The 23,863-nt window shown below is 36.9% G+C and overlaps 3 protein-coding genes across 3 annotated transcripts; 1 reads left to right on the plus strand and 2 right to left on the minus strand.

The window, feature by feature from the left end:
• Positions 1-2,121: 2,121 nt before the first annotated feature.
• On the plus strand, positions 2,122-16,005 carry LOC133877590 (ABC transporter G family member 31). Its single transcript, XM_062315958.1, has 24 exons — positions 2,122-2,447; positions 2,938-3,058; positions 3,219-3,307; positions 4,130-4,214; positions 5,498-5,660; positions 5,753-5,829; positions 5,955-6,099; positions 6,465-6,766; positions 6,839-7,120; positions 7,845-8,161; positions 8,242-8,402; positions 8,474-8,577; positions 8,723-8,879; positions 9,030-9,098; positions 9,242-9,372; positions 9,486-9,818; positions 9,892-10,182; positions 10,288-10,371; positions 11,491-11,624; positions 11,756-11,983; positions 13,771-13,942; positions 14,029-14,116; positions 14,604-14,770; positions 15,553-16,005. The coding sequence occupies exons 1-24, from the start codon at positions 2,122-2,124 to the stop codon at positions 15,817-15,819; spliced, it is 4,293 nt and encodes a 1,430-aa protein (XP_062171942.1). The 3' UTR covers positions 15,820-16,005.
• Positions 16,006-17,707: 1,702 nt separating this feature from the next.
• Positions 17,708-18,968, minus strand: LOC133878208 ((S)-8-oxocitronellyl enol synthase CYC2). The gene has a single exon (XM_062316736.1). The coding sequence runs from the start codon at positions 18,943-18,945 to the stop codon at positions 17,812-17,814; it is 1,134 nt and encodes a 377-aa protein (XP_062172720.1). The 5' UTR covers positions 18,946-18,968; the 3' UTR covers positions 17,708-17,811.
• A 3,414-nt stretch (positions 18,969-22,382) lies between these two features.
• Positions 22,383-23,159, minus strand: LOC133876930 (uncharacterized mitochondrial protein AtMg00810-like). The gene is made up of 2 exons (XM_062315153.1): positions 23,124-23,159; positions 22,383-23,024 (listed from the first exon to the last, which is right to left on the minus strand). The coding sequence occupies exons 1-2, from the start codon at positions 23,157-23,159 to the stop codon at positions 22,383-22,385; spliced, it is 678 nt and encodes a 225-aa protein (XP_062171137.1).
• Between the last annotated feature and the right edge of the window lie 704 nt (positions 23,160-23,863).

The raw sequence follows: 23,863 nt of genomic DNA on the forward strand, positions 1-23,863 counted from the left end.
ATTACTCCAATTCACATACTTAATCATAAAAAAAAAAAAAAAAAAAAATTACTAGATTCTTATCCAAATTCATGTATCGCTTACATAATTTTATTGAGACTATTACTTGTTACAATTGCTTACGCGAAAAGAAGTTTTTCAAAATTTTATTAATTAGAATACTTGTTACATTATGTGATTTGTCATTGTACTTACGTCCATAAGAGTGAGTGGCTAATTTTTTACCATGTCAACAAAGAAATAAAGATATATGTACAACGCACGTATATAAAATGTCCCAATTAAAACCCTAATAAACTTAAATTAACCTGCAATAGGTTTCATGGGCTCCACTCGTTTTGCTTACGCTTAGTCCGTGAGGCTTTGCACTAGATCAGAGACTAATGTTATTTTCTCGTTCAGCGAGCCACCATCTTTAATAGTTCAACATTAATACAAATTGTAAACAAAATCTACCAAGTTTTTACATGTTTATTCTTGTTTTAATTTTATTATTTAGGTTCAAATTTTATTTTCTTAAGCTTTAAGGAACCCATGCAATCAAATCGATCCCATCAGGTGCAACTGGCAATGCACAATCCATCAATTAATATATATATATATATAAAACTTTTTCTTTGTACACGAAACAGAAGTAATATCACAACAATTTAGGAAGATTTTTCATATGAATGCTGTAAGGTTCTTTAAATAAAAATGGAAACTAATTAAATCTCAACAAATCAAATCACTTTTTCAAAGCTGTATTTATAATACAAATGGAAACAACATCTCGTAATCAGAACTACCAACAGACGTACGCGTCCATATTTCGTGCTCCTAATTAATTAATCTTTTTTTAACCTAATTTATCCTTTTGTCATGCACATTAAGGAGGAGGTTATACGTAAACATCAGATCCCTAAAAGAGGAAAAGAAGATCATGTAAAGTAGCTTGAATATTGAATATGCTCATCACAATAATTCAATTTGTGGAATATTTATTCACAATGTACTCTTTTACGATGTCGATTTCGATTGCTGACATGTGTTAGCGTGTGATTTGAACCGGTTGTAACTTGTAGGTCTAGAACTTTTCTTTATATACTTGATTTCTTACATAATGTTGATACTTAGAAAGAATGCAATTAATTCATTGTATTTGGTTCAATCAGCTTAGAGTTTCTAGGTTTCGTAGAGTAACTCATGCATGAATTGTGTTCAAATTTTGTCATTTTAGTATTTATTACTTTTAAATAATTTTAATTTTTTGTTATAGACAAATTTTTTATTCGAACTAGGTTACCCGTGTCTATTAAACTAATGGATTTGATTTAGGTGTCGTAAAAAAAAAATACAAGAGATTCAAATGTAGCATTTTCAACCGTTCAGATTTAATTTCACTCTTTCTATTTTTCATGTAAAAACTTGAAACTAAATTTGAACAATTGAAAAAATCGTAGGAGATCTATCCCGTAACTATAACACAATGCTGAAGTGGATTAGTTATTGTTAAAAAAAAATTCAAATTTAAAATAGTTGGTTAAGACTGTCATATCAATATTGTGAAATAAAAATATGATATATATAACGTTATTTTATTTATTTTTTTTAACAGCACTTAAATCAAATCTTAAATTAACATCTGTTCTTAAAGTATGTGATTTTCACGTGCTTTAAGGAAATGTGTCACTTTAATATACTGAATTAGAAAAGCTTTTTCCTTTTTTATTAATTCATTATATCTTATTGAATTGAACGATAAATGTTAAATTTCCATAACAGAATTAGCTTAGGAAACTTAATAGGTGGCAGTGCATCCAGCTGGACCTCAGGCAAGCCCTCGCTCATAAGCGCAACTAGTTGCTAGCAAAGCTTCCACGTGACCAAAAAAGGAAAAACAAACCTTTTTTATTTTTATTTTTTTGATTCAGAGGAAAAACAAACCTAGCAACTGGCAAGGCTTTCTAGAGAACTAAGAAGGGTGATTTCGGTATTCCACTTGCTTCAAAATTCGCGGGGGGCGAAACTGAACCAAAACAATTAAACCCATTCGCCTTCTCTCACGTTGCTTGCAGAAAAAGGTTTCGTCTGTTAATTATTTAAACCCCTCTCAGAGAGAAAGAGAGGGAAGCTTTGGCTATGGCGGCGACGGATGGGAGCGAGTACTTTGAGATTGGAGGAGGGGAGGATTCCTTTGGAAGGCCGTCCAATGCAGACTTCGTGGCGGAGGACGAGGAGGAACTGCGGTGGGCGGCGATCGAGAGTATTCCGTCGCGCAAGCGGACGAACTTCGCTTTGCTGAGGCGGACACCGTCGGAGCTTGGCGGAGAGGAGGTCCGGACCGAGACAATCGACGTCCGGAAGCTGAACCGGTTCAACCGCGAGCTCGTTGTGAAGAAGGCCATGGCGACGAACGAACAAGATAACTATACGTTGCTTTCCGCGATCAAAAAACGCCTCGATAGGTATGTGTAGGTTGTGGCGACTGTGATTCTCTGCCCCTCTTTTTCTCATTCCGTGAATCTCGGCCGGATTCGTTGTTTAGTTGTGAGAAATGACGAAGGCGTTTTAGTTCGTTGAGCTTGATTCATTCTGTGGTTCTGTTTTTCTTGTTTTTCCTGAAATATTTTGAAAATGCATGTGAGATTTTTAAGCGCTTGCAAGTTGCAAGAAAGCCGAATTCCAGAATATGACTTTTAATTGCTTTTCACATTCTTTTAAAATTTAATTTCAATTTAATTCAGGAAAAATTTATGGAAATGCATCTGAGATTATGGATTCTTAAATGGAATCTGAATCCATGAAAATCATAAGCTGCATGTACGTACAGAGTCTGAGATCCATTATATCTAGAAAATTCGATTATGATGTACGTATTAGATATTTCGGCAATAGTCTAATTCGTGTTTGCTTCTCCGATTGTATTAACTGTGTACAATTTTTCATTATCAATAGAGTCGGATTGGAGGTGCCGAAGGTTGAAGTAAGGTACGAGAACTTGAAAATTGTGGCCGATGTTCAAACCGGTGCAAGAGCTTTGCCTACTCTGATTAATGCTTCTCGTGACGTGATTGAGGTTGAGAAATATGTTTCTGTACTAGATTTGCGTTTTTATTTATTTACGAATTTAACAAAAAGGTTTTCGCTGGCTTTGGGGTAGATTTGCGTATTTTACGCATTTAATTAATTTTTTTTTCTTTTCATATTATTTTTTCTTCCAATTTTTCTGAGTGCAGAATATCCTGACTAGCTTACGGATATTTCAATCAGAGAGACACTCTTTAACCATCTTGAACAACGTCAGTGGTGTCCTGAAACCGGGAAGGTATGACACGAGTTCTTCCTTCTTTTTTACGAAGAGCTGTGTAGGAAGTGGAAATGAAAGGAAAGAAAGAAAAAGTATCCTCCACTAGCAGAACGATGCTCCGTAACCTGTAATTGAACGTAAAAATTAATGTTTTGAAAGTACTATTATTAGTTTACAAATTAAATTCGATTTTTCATTTTTATCCATGAAAATATTATAATCACTTTTAAAAGCTAACCAAACCTTTTTCTCTAGAAAATTGTAGCCTTATCTCACAATGTTTTGTGACGGGGATGTAATTGGCTCTCATATGAGGAATAAAAGCAGTACTTTCAAATGCTTCTCCTCTGTTACTCCGAATTGGATTCTAATTATAGACACAATGGCATACTTTTCAAAGAAATATTTGTTTTACATCTTTCGTCCATCTCTTTTCAATCTCCATATAAGAAATGGGTAAATCCACCGTTAAGTACGTGGGACCACATGAAACCTACATGTAGTCCCACAAATTTAATAATGGATTAACAAAAGAGACGGATAACAGATGAGTAAAACATGAAAATATTGAAACTATGATGTGTGGGTGTAGTCAACTATGCAAAACGTTTTAGAAGCTCAATAATTTTGACTTATCCCTCATTTCTTCGTGGTTTATGGAAGTTGGTGAAATATAGACAAAAGAGAAATCAAATTGGTAGATAAAGTAGTTTTCAAAAACAATGAGTGTCACGTTCTAACATCGGACATATCTTAACACTTTTTTGGCTGTGTCAGAGGAATTCATTACTTTCATGTGTTTTGCTTGAACTGACAAACACACTGATTTGTCGTTTATAGGATGACTTTACTCTTAGGACCTCCAGGCTCTGGGAAATCCACCCTGCTTTTAGCTCTCGCGGGGAAACTTGACAGCAACTTAAAGGTTAGCATTTATATCCACGAGCAACTCATGCATGCAGATTCCTATTGCATACTCACTGTTTCCTTTTATTCTTGCTGGTACAAACTTATCATATTGACCTTGAAACCTAGTGCATCCTAAATTGCTTTGTGTAGATCTTTGATAAATGTAATGCATATGAAAAAAGATTGGGAATGAACTTAGTATTAGACTTAAAATGGAGATAGTGTACTGTTTTTCTTTTTATTCCCCCCTCCCCCCCAAATCTTCTTGTTTCTTCTAACTTGACATAAAAACTTAGAAATTTACACATAAACAAGGCCTCAAGTTTAGAAAATGAAGGGACGTCAAAAATACATGTGTTTTGAAGACAATTTTAGACTCTTAGTCTTTTGGGTCAGATTTGATCCCATTTAAACCACTTTAAAAAACTTAATTGGTTCACTCTAGGCCTATATTCTCTAAAAAGAATAGTAATTTATTAAGGCATGAATTATGTTTATCAACAAAACCCCAAGGGTTGGCTCAGTTGGTAAGGTCTTGGTTTTTGTGGTAATTTCATGAGGTCTAAGGTTTCAAATCTCCTTGAGTGCAAATAATTCCTAATTAAGGTCAGCCCGCCAACGAAGCCTGAGTATTACCAGATTCGTGTGGAGGGGGCGTTTTATACAGTCTGAGGTTTACCTGACAGGAGTGAGTACACGAAGTGGCCTTGCCTGCTTAGAGGGGTTCCTCATCATAAAAATTAAAAATTAAAAAAAAAAATGTTTATCTTCTTTAGGCAGCAATTATTTTAGGCTAGGGTGGGGGTAGGGGGTTGGGATGAAATCTAAGATTAATGTGGTTCTAGCATTGTGGGCTGATTTAGCAATATTGGGTGGAGATGGACTCTTTGCACAAGGTGTGAAAGGAATAGCCTTGAATCTTGAGAATGTAGGAATGTTGTTATGCTCCGATCCTGTGACTTTGGAATATTGTGAAACGGTTACAATTAAAGAGCCTTGTTGTGGCTTCAATGGTGAAACTGGTCATTTAGTTATGTAGCCTGTGTTAGAGAGCCTAACTACATTAACAGAATTTGTGACAATTAATTAAATTATCAGAGAACATTAGCTTTCTTCTCCAATAAATTGTAATGGATTTTTTCAGGAAATTGGATTTGTACTAGGAAAATCCAGGACATTTTTGTCAGTTACATTTTTTTTTTTCCTGGTATATAATACCACCTCTTGTAAAGACATTGAGGATATTAATTAGATGCTGATAACTGCCCTTTCTATTCTAACGTTTTTTTTTAATTTCAGAAAAGTGGTAGTATTACATATAATGCCCATAAGCTTGATGAATTTTGCGTTCAAAGGACTTCTGCATACATCAGTCAAACAGATAATCACATTGCAGAGCTAACTGTAAGAGAAACCTTGGATTTTGCTGCTAGATGTCAAGGTGCAAGTGAAGGCTTCGCAGGTTTGTTCTCATTAATTTATTATTTACAACCCGTGTGGTTCATTTTGTTAGTATCAATTATGTAGTATTGAATATTTTGAGGGTGCTTATAGGTTATATGAAAGATCTGGAACGTTTAGAGAAGGAAAGGAACATACGGCCAAGTCCTGAGATTGATGCATTTATGAAGGTTGTCATCTTAAACCTGCTACTGTGACTGTGTATGAGCGTGCTTTTATTTTGTTTTTTATGGATGAATGATGCATGTGTTTAGCTTTATCCCGATTGAGTGGTGAAATAAATTTGACTGCGCAGGCATCATCTGTTGGCGGTAAGAAGCACAGTGTTTCAACAGATTATGTCTTGAAAGTGCTTGGTCTTGATGTATGTTCAGAGACGGTAGTTGGTAATGACATGCACAGAGGCATATCAGGTGGCCAAAGAAAAAGAGTTACCACAGGTCTCTCTCTCTCTCTCTCTCTCTCTCTCTCTCTCTCTCTCTCTCTCTCTCTCAGAGTATGGTAGTAATAAAATGAATACCTCCTGTTCTTAACATCAGTTTCACTGGGAAGTTTCCAAACCTCAAAAGGAGTGTCGCTCAAATACTGTCGCCATAGTTGAGAGAGCAAAGAATAATAGACGTTGAAACTTACCCATTTTAAGTGCAAAGTAGTAATTCAATATTATGTTCATGCTTTGAAATTGTGCATTGTTGAACTTGTATTTTGACTAGTGAAGACTTTGTCGAGTGGTCCTGTTCATGTATTTGAATTATGAGTGTTGAAATCTTAAATTATATGTGGTTTTGTGTTATTTCTTATACAGGAGAAATGGTTGTTGGGCCAAGAAAAGCCCTATTTATGGACGAAATATCTACTGGACTCGATAGCTCTACCACGTACCAAATTGTAAAATGTGTTAGGAACTTTGTTCATCAAATGGAGGCGACTGTATTAATGGCTCTTCTTCAGCCTGCACCTGAGACATTTGAACTGTTTGATGATCTGGTTCTATTAGCTGAAGGATACATTGTATATCAAGGCCCTCGAGCAGAAGTGTTAGAATTCTTTGAGACGTTAGGTTTTCGACTACCACCACGTAAGGGGGTAGCAGATTTTCTTCAAGAGGTATTTTCTTAAAGACGATTAAATTATTTCAGGCATATTTCCTAGGTGATTATCTAACATATCTCATTCCAGGTGACATCTAGAAAGGACCAAGCTCAGTACTGGGCTGATTCTTCAAAACCATATGTGTTCCTTTCTGTTCCAGAAATCGCAGAGGCCTTCAAAAGTTCCAGATTTGGAAAGTCTCTGGAGTCCTCGCTTTCTGTTCCATATGATAAATGCAAGAGCCATCCTTTGGCTTTGTATAAAATGAAATTTGCTGCATCAAAACTTGGGCTTTTTAAAGCTTGCTTTGGACGAGAAATGCTGTTAATCAGCAGGCATCGTTTTCTATATACATTTAGGACTTGCCAGGTATGTTTTACAATGTCATTTCTATATTTAGACATTTCATTAATTGTAATAAATGTGTTGTGCCTATTTTGGAGCAGGATCCTCTCCATTTCTGAAATGGAGAGAATTTTCTCCATTTACTTATAAAGAAGGGGCATAGTTGTCTTTTTACATTTTCATGGAAAGTAAAAAGACAACTATATCCCTACTTTATAACTAAATGGAGAGAAATGGAGAGGATCCAAATGGAGAGGATCCAAATTCAGTTTTAATAATATGTGACGTCGCACATCGTCTGGGAATGAGGATGTGCTTATATGTATAAATGCACCATTTATGACACAACGTGTTTTAAAGCCGTGATGGTTATAAACCTATCAGAACTCTGCAGTTAAGCGTGCTTCTGCGAGAGCAGTACTAGAATGGGTGACCTCCTGAGAAATCTGGTTCGGAGGAGTCAAAAGCGAACAATATTGTGTTATTGAGGGTGGGTCGTTACATAATATATGACACCTATAATTCACTTTTCTTCTAAAACAACTCAATATTTATTATCTATTTGCTATAAAATCATTTGGTGAATAAACTGCTTAAAAAAAAAAAAAAGCAGCCAACCTTTAATGCATATACTGTATACCTTTTAGGGGACCTATAAATCATGTAGTTTTTAATTCTAGTTTTCTTTCTGAAGTTTTCTCATAGTTCTTTTATATCTCATATGATCTGTTATATACATATGTTAAAGGTTGCATTTATTGGATTAGTCACATGCACATTGTTCTTACGAACAAGGCTACACCCCACAGATGAGCTGAATGGCGATCTTTATCTTTCTTGCCTGTTTTTTGGGCTGGTGCATATGATGTTCAATGGATTCTCTGAGCTACCTCTTATGATATCCCGGCTCCCCGTCTTCTACAAGCAAAGAGATAATTTCTTTCATCCTGCATCAGCATGGTCTGTCGCAAGTTGGATTCTGCGCGTTCCTTACTCCATTATTGAAGCTGTTGTGTGGTCTTGTGTTGTGTATTACACTGTTGGTTTCGCCCCTAGTGCAGGAAGGTATATCTTTTTTACTTTAGCAGATGATGTTCTTTATGCTTGTATTTTTCTGTACTCGTTACTTCTGTCAAATGTTTCAGGTTTTTCCGTTTCATGTTTTTACTCTTTTCTGTACACCAAATGGCATTGGGTCTTTTCCGGTTGATGGCTGCTATTGCACGAGATATGGTCCTTGCGAATACATTTGGATCAGCTGCACTGCTGGTTATATTCTTGATGGGCGGATTCATCATTCCAAAATGTAGGTTCAAAATCTTTTATTGATAATAGAAAGTTATGTTATCATTAATGATTGGGTTGTTCTTCTTTCAGCAATGATTAAGCCATGGGCAGTTTGGGCATTTTGGTTGTCACCGCTATCCTATGGGCAAAATGCAATTTCTGTCAATGAATTTACAGCCACAAGGTGGATGGAGGTATGCTTTTCGGGCAAATTGATAAATTTCTGCCTGTTTTCTGTTGCTTCATATCATTTCATATTCATGACAGAAAAATTAAGATATCTTTGAATGGATGACTTCTGGAAGCAGTTAACTGGGTTTGGAAACTGTCTCTTTGCAGAGATCGGCACTCGGGAACAATACAGTTGGATACAACATTCTCAATTCACATAGCTTACCTACTCAAGATTATTGGTATTGGCTTGGAGTTGGAGCATTATTACTTTATGCCATTCTTTTCAACAACATGGTGACTTTGGCCTTGGCCTTCCTTAATCGTAAGTTCGAATGATGTTTTTTTTATACTTGTGTACATTTCTTTTGCTTGTAAAAGTAGCTCATGCCTAAAGGAAATTTTCTCTCTGCTGCTTCTTAGTATGGATGTCTTTAATCTCATTTAAATGTTATCTCTTATGTTTCCATTTCAGCCCTCCAGAAAGCGCAGACAGTAGTAATCCCACTTGATGCTACAGAAGAGAGTTCAGCTTTGGATGATAGTCAGTCATTTCCACAATTTTTACCAATGACGTTCAATCTATAAATTTATAGCATCTTTTGCTGGATTGTGCTCCTCAGAATTGATTGTAGCACTGTATATTATAGGAATATCTCTCTTATATACATATGCCGGTTTATGCAGGGGGTGGTCAGGGTTCTGATTTAAGTCCAACATCTGCCAGAGAGGGCAGAAAAAAGAAGGGAATGATCCTTCCATTTCAACCACTAACAATGACTTTCCATAATGTCAATTATTTTGTAGATATGCCCAAGGTGTGTTTGTCTATTGGTTTTGATTCCCTTTACTTTTACTTATTGGTCCACCAAAAATATTTGATGGGAGCTCACTTTCTTATGTTGTGCAAAACAATTTTTGAGGCTCTCAGGAAATGAGAGTAAAAGGCATAACAGAGAAGAAGTTGCAACTCCTGTCCAATGTAAGTGGAGTATTCTCACCTGGTGTACTTACTGCCTTAGTCGGGTCAAGTGGAGCTGGAAAGACCACGATGATGGATGTGCTTGCCGGTAGGAAAACTGGTGGATACATAGAAGGTGATATTAGGATATCGGGTCACCCAAAAGAGCAGCGCACTTTTGCCAGAATATCAGGATACGTTGAGCAAAATGATATACATTCTCCTCAAGTGACAGTTGAGGAGTCTCTCTGGTTTTCTTCTTCTCTTCGCCTCCCAAAGGAAGTCAGCAAAGAGAAAAGACATGTGAGTTGCTGCACGAGATTGTTTAACATATTGGAATGTTTCTATGGCATTATATCATTATCGTGCATTTCAGGAGTTTGTTGAAGAAGTGATGAGATTAGTAGAGCTTGAAACTCTACGGCATGCTTTGGTTGGCTTGCCTGGTAGAACTGGCCTATCAACAGAGCAGAGAAAACGTTTAACAATAGCAGTGGAGCTCGTTGCAAATCCTTCCATTATATTTATGGATGAACCTACATCTGGACTGGATGCACGAGCAGCAGCAATAGTAATGCGAACTGTCCGTAATACTGTTGATACTGGAAGAACTGTGGTCTGCACGATACATCAACCAAGTATTGATATATTTGAAGCATTTGATGAGGTAAACTTTTCTTTCGCAGTCAATCGACAACTTCTTTGAGAACCATATTTGATGTGTTACTCAGTTTCTTTTGAAGTGTTCTGATCTTTGCGGTTAAATGCACAGCTACTTCTTATGAAACGAGGGGGACAAGTTATATATGGAGGGAAGCTTGGTGTGAACTCACAGATATTGATAAACTATTTTCAGGTAATAAGATCATCCTGTTTCCATTATGTCTAGTTCTCAATTTATGAGGTTCACTAGCTATCGTGTAAACTAGAAATATGACTATCTGGACTTCAGAATGCAATAATTTTAATTTTTGTTTTGCAAGGATAATGTTAGGCCCTGTTGTGTCATAGTCGCTCATGCTAATCTGCTTTCTATCTTTTGACCTGTCCATTTGAAGCACGTACAGGAGTCTTTTTATGCTGGATGCACATAGTCATGTAGAGTTGAGCCCATCTGAGTTTGAACAAATACCATGGGCCTATAGACAATTTCTGCTTGGCTTAGGCTGTCTAGATTAATCCCGACTATCGCTTTATATGTTAAAGCTCTTTTCTTTTCCTTTTTTCTTTTCTCTTTCAAAAAAAAATAACAAATAATTTAAAACATAAAACATTCAAAAACACCTTTCTGTCACATCAAAACACTTTTTTAAACAAAAACAAAAAATCACTCTCCAAAAAAATTTTAGATTCATCCTAACTAGGTAAAAAAAAGTATGTTTGATTCATCCTAACTAGGTCAACTCTTTCATACTCTCTTTTGTAGTTTTGCCAGCTTATCAGGCCTAATGTTTAATGGGCTGAGCTTGGACTGATGCGTTTTAGTTGTTTTTGCTTGTCATGAACTTAGGCTGGGTTCCATCCTTTAAACCAAGCTTGAACTTGTTGTAAATTTGTAATGGTTTATACATGAGCACAAAGCACCATTAGAAATACACAAATATTTTTTAAAGTATTCTTGTACTCCTTTGGCATCTTTGCAAATCACGCGCACAGTTAATTTTTGGCCACGTACACAAGAAATTTGGTTTTGCATCTTATAGTGCCAGAATGGGTCATATCAGAATAGCTTATTTCCTTAATTCCTTTGATATATTTTAGCAAACTAGCAGTGAGTTTAATATTCCGAAGTCTATGTTGAATATGCTCCATATTTTAGGTTCAAAATGCAGTTCTTCCTTCCGATATCAATCCAAGTACTTTACAGCTTTTCAAGAACTTCGTGATTTAATATAAACCCTGAGGCTGATAGAATAATCATATACTGCGTTGTTTACCTATGTGAAGTTTGTCTCTATTTTCCTTTCCTGTGCAGGGAATTAGTGGAATCCCTCCAATTCCCAGTGGTTACAATCCAGCGACTTGGATGCTTGAGGTGACTACACCTGCTGCTGAAGAGAGAATTGGTGAAGACTTCGCAGAAATTTACTGGAACTCTGAGCAATTCAGGTGATCTTAAATCTTACGTTGTAATTCTGCTGTGGCCAAGATCTTGCCCATGTTTTTCTTGTTCCATATTGGTTCTCACTTGCATTTTAACACAATATTCATAACTGAAATTTTATACGTCTTTGTTTTAGGAACGTGGAAGCTTCCATTAAGCATTTTAGTATTCCACCTGATGGTTCAGAACCATTGAAGTTTTCTTCCAGATATTCACAAGACAAGCTCTTCCAATTTCGGGCCTGCCTTTGGAAACAAAATCTTGTTTATTGGAGAATTCCTCAATACAATGGCATGAGGTTATGTTTTACTACAATCAGCGCATTGATATTGGGTTTGGTATTCTGGAATGTTGGTTTAAGAAGGTAAATTTTTTCTGTTCTCATGTCTCATAAAGCAAGTTAATTTTGCCTTCCTTGTCATTGTGTATTATTCATTGTTCCTGTTTCGATTTAGTCCCTGCTTTTTTCTTTGAGAACTTTTTACTTCACCCTTTTACTTGTTTTTTTCTTGTTATTTTCTTACTAGGAGAGATTAAGTGGCTGGATTGTATTTTCCTTAAGAGTATATCTGTATATGCATCTGACAGACTTACTAGAATTAGTTGGAAACCATGAATATTACCTTAGGCTAAGCTCTGTATTTTTGGAGTCATTATAACAATTTCAAAAGGCGAATTTTTGGATATGAATTTGCACATTTTCATAACTTTTGGTAACAACAGTCTTGCATTTTAACATTCATCCTATGCAAATATAAGACAAATAGAGTCAATCTTCTACAGCATTCATTCCATTCTTCCAAATATGTAGGAAATGTGGACACAATACAACTCATGAATTGATAGCTAGTAGGGACACCTCACCAGGAACAGCTGATGCCTCACCTAAAAGTATTTAAGTTATATAAACTCCTATCATTCTAATGCTACCCCTCAAGCTGGAGCATATATATAACATATGCTCAATTAGGAAGAAACAAACAAAACAAACTACTCTACAGCATTGATACCATGTTAACTACGATGAGAATATACAAATGTAGGAGAAATGGGGTGAATCTTCTACAGCATTGATTACATTCTTCCAAATATATAGGAAATGTGGTTACACAGTAGAACACAATAACTCATGAATTGATAGCAAGCGAGACACCTCACCAGGGACAGCTGGTGCCTCACCTAAAAGTTTTAGAAACTCTTATCATTTTAACAAACATGAAACCTTTTCGGGTGAATATGAACATGAAACCTTACCTGACCAGAAAAATAGAAAGATAATTTAACTTATGCTCCGTTTGTTTCGACGTAAAATGGTTTCGTCGTAAAATATTTTCAACGAAATCATTTAAAAAAATAATAATTTTTTCGAAAATATTTTCCGACATTTGGTTCGCACGAAAAAATTACGAAATGTGAAAATGCAACTGTCTCCGAGATCCGGCAACGCCCGGTCGCTGCCGCCGAATTCCGGCGAGCATGTTTGGCCGGATCCGGCTAAAATTGCTGGATTCCAGCCGGAATCCTCCGTATCTTGCCAGATCCGGCCGGATCCAGGCCATTTTGGCCAGATTCCGGCCAGTTTCGGCCGGAATCTGGTCTGCCGACATCTGGCAACGGTGGCCGGATGTTGCCGAATTCCGGCGCCGGCAGCATTTCGGTGGCCGGATGTTACCAGATTCCCGTGCCGCTTGGATTCCGACGACTGACCATTGCCGGATTCCGGCAATCAGATATTAAATGTGCGTGCAATGACAAAGAGTTTAATTTCGAAAAACAATTTACGGTTTTTAAAACCGTAAATTGTTTTCTAAAAATTAAAGAATATTTTATGGCCAAACCGAAAATTGATTTTTGTTGACCATTATTTTTACCCGTACAACACCGTAAAATGCAGAAATCATTTTTCAGAAATCATTTTACACCGAAACAAACGGAGCATTACTTGCAATTATGGGTTTGTAGCACCTTTTGCTATTCGAAAAATTTCAAAGGATTGTCTATTGTGTGTTGGTTTTTCTCTCTTCTTTTCATAGCATCTTATGGAGACAAAAGCGTATATTCCACATAAACATGATTTTACTTGTATTTTGATTTGGTTCTTGCAATGTCTTTACAAAGCATTAAACTATTTAACACATATATGTTGTTTAGGAGTTCAACTCAAGATTTGTTAGTGGTTATGGGAGCTCTTTATTCCGCATGCTTGTTTCTTGGAGTCAACAATGCCTCTTCAGTTCAACCAATTGTTTCAATTGAGAGGACAGTATTCTATCGAGAGAAAGCAGCTGGAATGTACTCTCCAATTGCTTACGCAGCAGCCCAGGTAAGAGTCATTAAACACAAAATTTGGCAAATTACATTTCTTTGAAGTGGTGATTGTTGATACATATCTCGATTGCAATTTAACAGGGTCTTGTGGAGATTCCATACATTGCTGTGCAGACAATAGTATATGGCGTCATCACCTATTTCATGATTAATTTTGAAAGGACAATTAGTAAGATTCTTTGTCTTTAGAGTCAGTTCTTAGCATATGTATTTGATGCCTGCTTTGTTTTTTTTTTTAGTAGTAATCTTTTCGTTAATTTTCTCGGCAGGGCTTTTAGTTACTTATATATTTTTTCCTGTGGAGTATTTTTGGGAGAGTTTCCTAAAGTATGTTAGCCGCTTAACTAACATCTTCTTTCCATCTTTGACAAAACTGCATGGACTTCTTTCAGAATTATTAAAAAATGATAGCCAGGGTACTGAAATTCTTAGATGTCGGTTATTCTGCATTTAAATGCTAATGATTTTTTCGTGGGTTCAATTATGAAATATACACTCATCTAAATGATATTTATATTGTATTAACTATTGGATAGAATTGTGTTTCTTTTTGTAAATGAAAAAAATATGAATAGGTATATTGTTTTCTGCTGTTGTATGTGCATAAAGTTTATGCAAATGCAGTTACTTTACTGGATGTTTCTCCTGTGTTGCAGGAAAATTTTTGCTCTATCTTCTGTTTATGTTCCTCACGTTCACCTACTTTACCTTTTACGGCATGATGGCCGTCGGTCTTACATCTTCTCAGCACCTAGCAGCTATCATTTCTTCTGCATTTTACTCTTTATGGAACCTCCTTTCAGGTTTTCTTGTCCCGAAATCTGTAAGTAAATATATTGTACATCTGAAACAAATTATTGCTTGATTTTTGGACTCGACCAATTAAATTAATCAACTGCTGGAGCTTCACTTTACAATAATAATTATCACGACTGGAACAAGAATCCATCAAGCAGTCAAGCTGCTAAGTCCACCTGAAATTTATTGTAACCACTTATGTAGGTAAACATACCAAAACTCTGCGTCATCCTAATTCTGAAAGTATAATTGGCTTATGTACCTGGTACTCTCTAAATGACATTAAAATGCAATCTGTTAAGATTTTAACTTTTAGACTTATCTTGTCATGTAGAAAATCTGTGCATTTACCACTTGAGAGGAATATGTGGTTTGCACTCAAGTAACACCTTTAATTTGTATGTTGATAACACCCTATACATGTTAGGTCGGGTCAGGGTTAGAAAACCGACACTTAATCCGAAATGTGTCAAAAGTCAGAATCCTCTGCCGACCCCTACCCAATAGGCAACAGGTATCTGTCCCTAGATTTTGTCGATTTGGTTCAGGACATTTTTGTCGGATCGGGTCAGACGGTTGGGTTTTGCCCTCCACTGGCAGTGGTGAAAAGGGAGGGGATGAATCTCACCTTCATTAAAAGAAATAGGTGATAGAAAACATAGCAAATGGTTCTTACTAGTTATTATTAAGGTCATGCACAGGAGGCCATGTGCTTCTTTTCTTTCCTCCTTTCTTTTTCAATTTTTTTAAAAAAAAAAAAAAAAATCACAAACCAGTTCTATGGATCTTATATGTTAATTGCTTCAGCACATCCCTGGATGGTGGATCTGGTTCTACTACATGTGCCCAGTTGCATGGACACTACGGGGTATTATCACCTCTCAGCTTGGTGACGTGGAAACCAAGATGGTAGGAGCTGGATTTGATGGCTCCGTGAAAGAGTATTTGGAAGTTAGTCTTGGCTATTCCCCTGGCATGGTAGGAGTTTCAGCAGCCGTGCTTATCAGTTTTTGTCTCTTCTTCTTCAGCATTTTTGCTATCTCACTCAAAGTCCTCAACTTCCAGAGAAGATGAATGAGGTTTAATTGTCTACCAAGTATATTGCATTAACATCACAAGTGATTGGTCCAGCACTGAACTCTGTTGGTGCAGAGCTTTTACAAGTTGCTAGACATTTCCTCCTTTTTTTGTCTTCTGGTCACTATAGGAAGTTGAATTTTACATCCAATTTCTAATGAAACATGCTCATCAAATTACATAGATAGCATTATAACTCTTTAATGACAGCAATTCTTGAGGATACATACACTGTAAACAGAAAGATAGAAACATTATTTTTTTTTTCTTCTGTATGGGTACTGCATATTGTGATTCGTGAACCAAGCAGGAATTTCATATATCTTTATTCTTCTCTTCTTGCATCTCTCGGAGTCATTTGATTTATTTGAATTGCATGTTATGCTATTGTTCATCCTCTAAGAGGGGTTTGCATTGGTGCACTAAGTTTTTGGGACATAAATTAATAATAATCTCTAGCTGTTCATCTTCACCTCTATGAGTGTGCCAGCCTGATTGCTTGATTCAGCATAGTAATACTGCAATTTTTTACCTGATTCGTATACCAGAGGATAAACTATAAAACCTCGAAGTAAGAGCTTTTATTTAAGTATTGGGAGGAACCGAAGCAATTCCTCTCCACCCAAAAAACCAAAAAAAAAAAAAAAGGGTAAAAGGAAAAGGAAAAGACAAAGTCAAAGGAAGAAACTCTGAACTCAACTGAATAATAAGTTGAAACCATGTGTGCCTATATAATGCTGGATTAGGATCCCCTAAAATTTCTTAAACATTTGAGATTCTCAAATTGTTAAATTTATCCATACTTTACATTTAACGGTTCACAATATGCTAACTGTCTACATGAAATAAATGCTAACTGTCCACATAAAATAAATGTTATTAATAAATACTTTAGCATTTATTTCATGTGGACAGTTGGTACATTGTGAAAAGTTAGATGTCAAGTATAGCTAGGATTTAATAAATTGAGAATCTCAAATGTTTAAAAAATTTGAGGGGATATTGATCCATGGCATGTATAGGGATCGGGATCCTTCAAATTTCTTTTAAATTTGAGATTCTTAAATTGTTAAATCTTAGCCATACATTGCATCTAACAATCAAGAATATGCCAGCTGTCACACAAAATAAATGCCAAAGTTAATAAGAATTTAATGCTTTAGAGAGAATAAACAGCAGCCCTCCTCACCATATGGAATAGTTGAACACCATCACCGGAGACCTCACCATCTCAATTGAACACTTCACCTCCTCAGATCTGAGTAATAGTTTCTTGGGAAAAACTTGTAGACGACTTTTGGGTCTTTGAAAATTGGACTGTCTAACTACTTATCTGGTCATGTAGGCTTCATAAGTGGTCTTTCTCAAACTCTCATAAATTGAGAAGATTCCGCTGTTTTCGAGCTAAACACGTCAGTCATTATCTTTTTAATAAATACAATTAATTAACACGCATATACAAGTGATAAAGTTGGAAATGCCAATAGGAACAGGAACAGCATAACACTGTGCGCGTTTGTATCGGAATTAGGAAAGGGCGGGGGAAACACTGCGAATCTAGCGGCTCTTTGGCTCTTGGCTCGTAGGAACACGATGTGAAATGCACCCCTACTCACCTACACTTGCATGATTTCCGGCATACAATGAGACAACTAATTTCACACCCCCTCATAATCTCATATCATCTTTCCTTTCCTTAAATAACTATATAACTTAAACTTAAAGGTACCTACCCACCACTTTTGCTAGACAAACTGAGCTTAGACTGACTACTAATCCTAGACAAGATGAGGAAAAAAAGGGGGAACTAGGCATCTACATTTATTTAATTAGCCAATAAACATCTGTAATAAGAAACAGCAAGAATGCAGTCAACTATCACATGCAAAGGACAAGCTGCTTCAGAATTTTTATTTTCTTTGAGAACAAGTTTGTGGTGCTCACATCCTGTTTTCTCTAAATTAATCCAAACGAAGTCAAATCTATCTCTTAAGGAATGAGTTTCTCACCTCTCATGAAATCAATCCAATACAAGATTGAATTCAATGTCTTATACCTCACAGTAAAACCAAGCCCATCAACTTTCTCTCGTGTCCCCAGCAGTTTAAACGGGCAACGAAACAACATGTCCAAGAATTCCCAATTAGCCAAATCTTCCATCTCCGTCTGAAGCAGTCCTTCCTTCATCACAATCTCCTCCCAAACCTTCTTCTTGTCCGCCATGGCTTTTGAAAACCAAAAATCCTCCAAGAACATGTCTTCCTGCACTACTTCTACACCAATCTTCGTTCCAAGAGCCGGCCAGATCTCCTTCCAAGTAAAACTCCGGCCATTGATTGCATTAAAAGCTTGGCCATCAATGGAACATGTTGCATCATTGGTGGCTGCCCAAATGTGCTGCTCAGCCACTAACCGAGCATCCGAGCCATCAATGTAGGTCTCTTCCCAACACTCCCTTGTCCCTCCAAACACGAAAGGGAGATTTAGATGTTTACAAATTGCTCCATAAACACATAAACTCCCCATGAAATTATACACAGCCCTGTTAGAACTCCCTAGTAACAAACCCGGCCGGTGCACCGACCAAGCCACCTTACTGGCCAGCCTCTCCTGAAGCAAGTCCTCTAGGACATAGTAAAAGTTCTGGCTTGTTCCGACCCTTGGGAATTCTTCGTTGTAGTAATGAACTTTCTTGTCAAAAGGACCCTGCAATGAGATATAGTGCTTCATGCCCGTCTGGAGAGAGACATGCTTTAATGCCTTGGCTGTGGGGAGAATGGCATTCAAAGCATTGGAAAACATGCTCTTGTTCTGCTCACAACACTCATGGCCATCCAAGGGGAACTCGCCTGCCCAGGTGATCCAGAAAACATGGGTCAAATCCTGTAACAAAGAGAGCCTTTTTTGGGTTTCCAAAGGGTTCAGCAAATCACATGAAATGAAATGGAAGTTGGGATTCTTTATGGGTGTGATCCCAGGGCTTCGAGCTATTCCATAAACCTTCCAATTGGGTTTCAAGATTAGCCTTCTGGCAAGCTCCTTGCCTACTAGCCCAGTAACCCCAAAGATGACTGCCACATGCTTGGTGGCAGCTTCATTTCTATCAGAATCTTCAGCTGCCATTAGCACAATGGGATATTTTGCCTCCTTTGGAGCTTTGAGCCATCTTTATATATAGGAAACTGACATATTATATGCAGGGTCGACTCAATGAAAATTGAGGCCTAAGGCAAAAAATTAAAATGGGCCTTTTTAATTTTAATATAATTTATTGAAAAATTAATTTAAAAATCATTCTTGAATCAATTTTTTTTTTAATATGTTATTCTAAATATGATTTTTTTTTTCTTTAATTTAAATTTTGAAAATTTTCTTTATGTAAAAGCAATTGTTACGTGTATTGTCAATAATATTATATAAGCAATGCAAGCATTTAGAAAAGAATCCAACTTGTTTATCTATTCTTTTTTCTGCTCGATAAGGGGAAAATGTTATAAGAGAGGGTTTTTCTCCCTCACTCTTGATTCGGTATAAAAGAGAGAAGGGGAAACCAATTGAAAATACTTTCAAACACAAGGTGAAAAACAGCCTTCTTAGCTAAATTATGTGTTCTAAAATTCGAACTCCTTGAAATTTTCAAAGCTTTGAAAAGAAAGGAAATGAGAGATGTTGACAAGGTTCCCATCTGCAAACAAATTAGGACTTTGAATCGTAACAGTAAGAGCCAGCCCCGACGGATTATGACATTCTAACAGTCTTTCTAGAAGGGTCCAATGCGTGATGCATGCGACCTCCCTTCTTTTGAGGGAGAATTTCAAAGCTGCTACTTTGTAATCAAGAGAAGCAACATCCTTATTTTAATGGCTCCCTTTGATGTTGAAAATACCCTTTTATGTTTGGCTGGCATCGAGCCTTGTTGAATGGCTAAGTGGCCGGCAGATTGGGCTCCTGGCCGTTACCTTGCTGGCCTTGCAGATGCAGCCATGTTTAAAATATATATATATATATATATATATGCAGGGTTTGAGGGCCTCATTTCCTTAATAGGTAGTACAGCTCAATTCTTGATTCAAGTTGATCAATAAACACACATTTAATATTAATCTTTCTTATATAATGAGAAACCGTCCATCTCTTTCCTCTGCTCCAAGCAGCCATGAGTTGAACTTACGTGGCCATGATGATGCTCACATGCATAGTTTTTAGGCAGAGGCATCTGGGAGAAGATGGTCCGATCCTTTTGCTTCATTCCCAATTATCTGCAGCTTTATACGGGGGGGAAAAATCTATGAAATTTTTTGTGGGTAAACCGCGATTTAAATCAGTCTCTTACTTTTTAATTTTGAAAATTAGATACCTGAATTTTTTATTATTCTAAATGGATCCCTTCGTTAATTTACCATATCCAAGTTTACTGTAGACCATCATTAGTGTCACGTCAACATTTTTTATTAAAATAATATTTTTGTTATTTTATTAAAAATTAAATTGATACCAGGAAATGTATGCTCTTTTCTTTAGCGTGTGATTGATCAAAATATTTCATGATTGGTCAAAATATCAAATTTTCACTAGATAAATGGACATTTTATCTAGTGAAAATTGGTTACATTTATCTCATGAATATCAACCAAAATTTGCCCATGCATACTCCAATTTATATCAGTTCTGTTAAAAGCATGCCATGGCGCCCACCAAGGCAAGTAGTGACAAGCCGTGGCACACACCAAGGCATGTCATGGTGCCCACCAAGGCAAGTAGTGGTAAGCCAGGCACCCACCAACTACCAAGGCATGCCACGACACCCACCAAGGAAAGTCATGGCATGCCACTAACCTCGGTTTGTAGTGGCCATGGGCATGCCCCGACACCCCAAGGCAGGCCATGGCATGCCACGACACCCGCCAAGTCAACCCTAACATGCTAGTAACCTTAGTTTGTAGTGCCTATGGGCATGCCACGGTGCCCACCAAGACAGCCTATGGGCACCTACCAAGGCCGGCCATGGTATGCCACGACACCCACAAAGGCAGCCCGCGGCATGCCACCAAGCCCACCAAGGTAGCCATAGCATGCCATGGCACCCACCAAGGCCGAGCACTAGGAGGGTGGAGTTCTATGATATGAGTAATGTTAGAAATTACACTTTTCTTTATTTTACTACTATCTTATCATGTTGATGTGGCAATTTAAATCAGTTCTTGTTATTAAAAAAAAAAAGTTAATTAGCACTAACACATTAATAGAGAGAGATAAAAGTGTGATTTCTAAAAATTTAATCATTTAATTAATATTATGCACAAAACTAATAAGCGGAGTGAGAAAGTAGCAAAAACTAAAAAATAAAATAAAATAAAAGTTATAGAAATGGAAAACATTAGAGTTTGGCTTCAGTCGAAATTAAAATATAGGGATGTGTTATTCCTACATCATATTACCCTACATCAATCCTACACCAAGACACATTGGGTGTGGGACCCATGTATATAGGACCCACATGCATAAGTCTTACACCTTGTGTGTCTTGGTGTAGGATTGATGTAGGGTAATGTGATGTAAAAAAATCATTTCCCACACGTCTCAACGCCAGTGGGTCACCCAAGCCGAATCCCAAAACATAAAGATCAAACTCTTGACATTCCTTTCGGACCAACTAAGCATCAACATTTTTTTATTAAAATAATATTTTTGTTATTTTATTAAAAATTAAAATCTAAATAAAAAATAAAAAACCCCACAACTTTATTTTCTTCTTCAAACTCTTGGACTTGAAGCCTCCCTCCAAAACATAAAGATCAAACTCTTGACATTCCTTTCGGACCAACTAAGCATCAACATTTTTTATTAAAATAATATTTTTGTTATTTTATTAAAAATTAAAATCTAAATAAAAAATAAAAAACCCCACAACTTTATTTTCTTCTTCAAACTCTTGGACTTGAAGCCTCCCTCCAATGGTGGAGGGATTAGCGAGGTCCTCATCGAAGGTGATCGATACCAGAGCGTCAAGGTCCTCCATAGGCAATTGGCAAAGAAGGTTCACAGATGCACCACACAATTCTCCAAGCTTCAATTGCTGCTTTGTACCACACATAACCATAATTCACAAATCTCACTCTGAATCATTTCTCGCAATCCACATATTCTCTTCCTCTTAATTATACGTTCAAACTAAAAAAAAAAAATTAAACAAAAAAATTAATTTGACTAACCGGCAAACGAAATGGAGCGGCCAATGGCGAGGACACGGGTTTCTCCACCAACGTACCGGAGTTTGCCGTCAGGATAACGGGGGAGGATTTTGCCGTTGTAGCTACAGAGGAATTTGTTTGGGGTGGGATTGAGGGTGTGGAGTGAAGGTCCGACCATTCTTTTTTGGGGCTTGGGTAGAAGACGAATGGTGTCAACTTTATAAAGAACAGAGAAAGCAAAGAGAACAATGGGAGGAAAAAGGTCTCTCGATTAATCTGTAATGTATGAATACAAAAATGAAAAGATTACAAATATATAGCTTGAGTACTCGAGCTCACTAAGCCTAAACTGTTACAACAGAATGTAAACTAACATAACAATAGAGAGTCCCCAAGGAACACACAATAACCAGTAATTGAGCGCCTGGTGTCCACACAACCGGCCAAATTAGAATCACAAAAAGCTTTGAGTTGTAACTCTGTGTTGGCAAGAAAGAAAAGCCCTTGTGCAAGAGCATGTTTGACATATCTCAAGACCCTATGAGCAGCATCAAGGTGAGATTGTCTAGGTTTATCCATGAATTGATTGAGGGTTTGAACAGAATATGTAAGATCAGGCTGGGTGATTGTCAAATACAATAGTCGACCAATCAAACGCCGATATGAAGTAGGATTCGAGAGAAGAGTGTCATCATCCTCAGACAACTTCAAATTCTGCTCCATAGGAAACTGAGCAGGTTTGGAAGCCAACAATCCAGAATCTTCCAATATTTCCAAAGCATACTTTCGTTGGCAAACATAAATGCCAATAGAAGAATGAGCTATTTCCAAGCCAAGAAAGTACTTTAAAGGACCCAAATCTTTGAACTTAAAACGCTCATTCAACATAGTGATAAAAGATGAAACATCTTGAGAGTCATTACTTGCAATAGCAACATCATCCACATAGACAAGCAAAGCAATGAAAGATGAACCTTGAAGCAGAGTAAACAGGGAATAATCGGCTTTGGACTGCACAAAACCAAGGTCAATGAGAGTAGAAGAGAATTTTGAAAACCATTATCTCGAAGTTTGCTTCAAGTCACAGAGAGACTTGGTGAGCCGACACACCTTAGGCTCTCCCTTAATGTCAAAACCCGAAGGCATTTTCATTCAAATCACCATGCAAAAAAGTATTATTTACATCCAATTGATGGAGAACCCAATTATTGGCAGCAGCTAAAGCTAAAAGACACTTAACAGTAGTCATTTTAACTATAAGAGAAAATGTATCATGATAGTCTAAACCCTCACACTGGGTAGACCCCTTGTGACTAACCAAGCTTTATACCTTTCTATGCTACCATCAGCCTTATATTTAATTTTGTATACCCATTTACAACCAATTGGGTGTTTAGTAGGTGGAAGGTCACAAACAATCCAAGTATTATTAGCCTCTAGAGCTGAAATTTCAGCAGTCATAACATCATGCCAATGATCAAACTTAACAGCTTCATGTTAAAATTTAGGTTAAGGTTGAGCAAAAATAGAAAAGCAAAAATGTCTATAAGTAGGAGAAAGTTTATCACAAAAAAGATAACTAGATAAAGAATAAGGAATACCTGAATTTGGTGCTGTGAAGGAAGGCAGAGATGGTAAAGAAGAAGTTGCTAGTTGACAGTGACACCGCTGTAGATACCGAGGTTGAGTTTTAAGACGAGTGGATCTGCGAGGTGGAGAGGGAGGTATAGCAGGGGATGAAGAGATAGATGTAAGTGAAGAAGGTAAATCCGAATGAGAAGAATGAGAATATTGTACAGGTTGTATAGGTAAAAAATGTGCGGAATATGTGGGTAAAGAAACTGGAAAAT

This window comes from Alnus glutinosa, chromosome 9 (genome assembly GCF_958979055.1).
Source record: "Alnus glutinosa chromosome 9, dhAlnGlut1.1, whole genome shotgun sequence".
NCBI classification, from domain to species: Eukaryota; Viridiplantae; Streptophyta; class Magnoliopsida; order Fagales; family Betulaceae; genus Alnus; species Alnus glutinosa.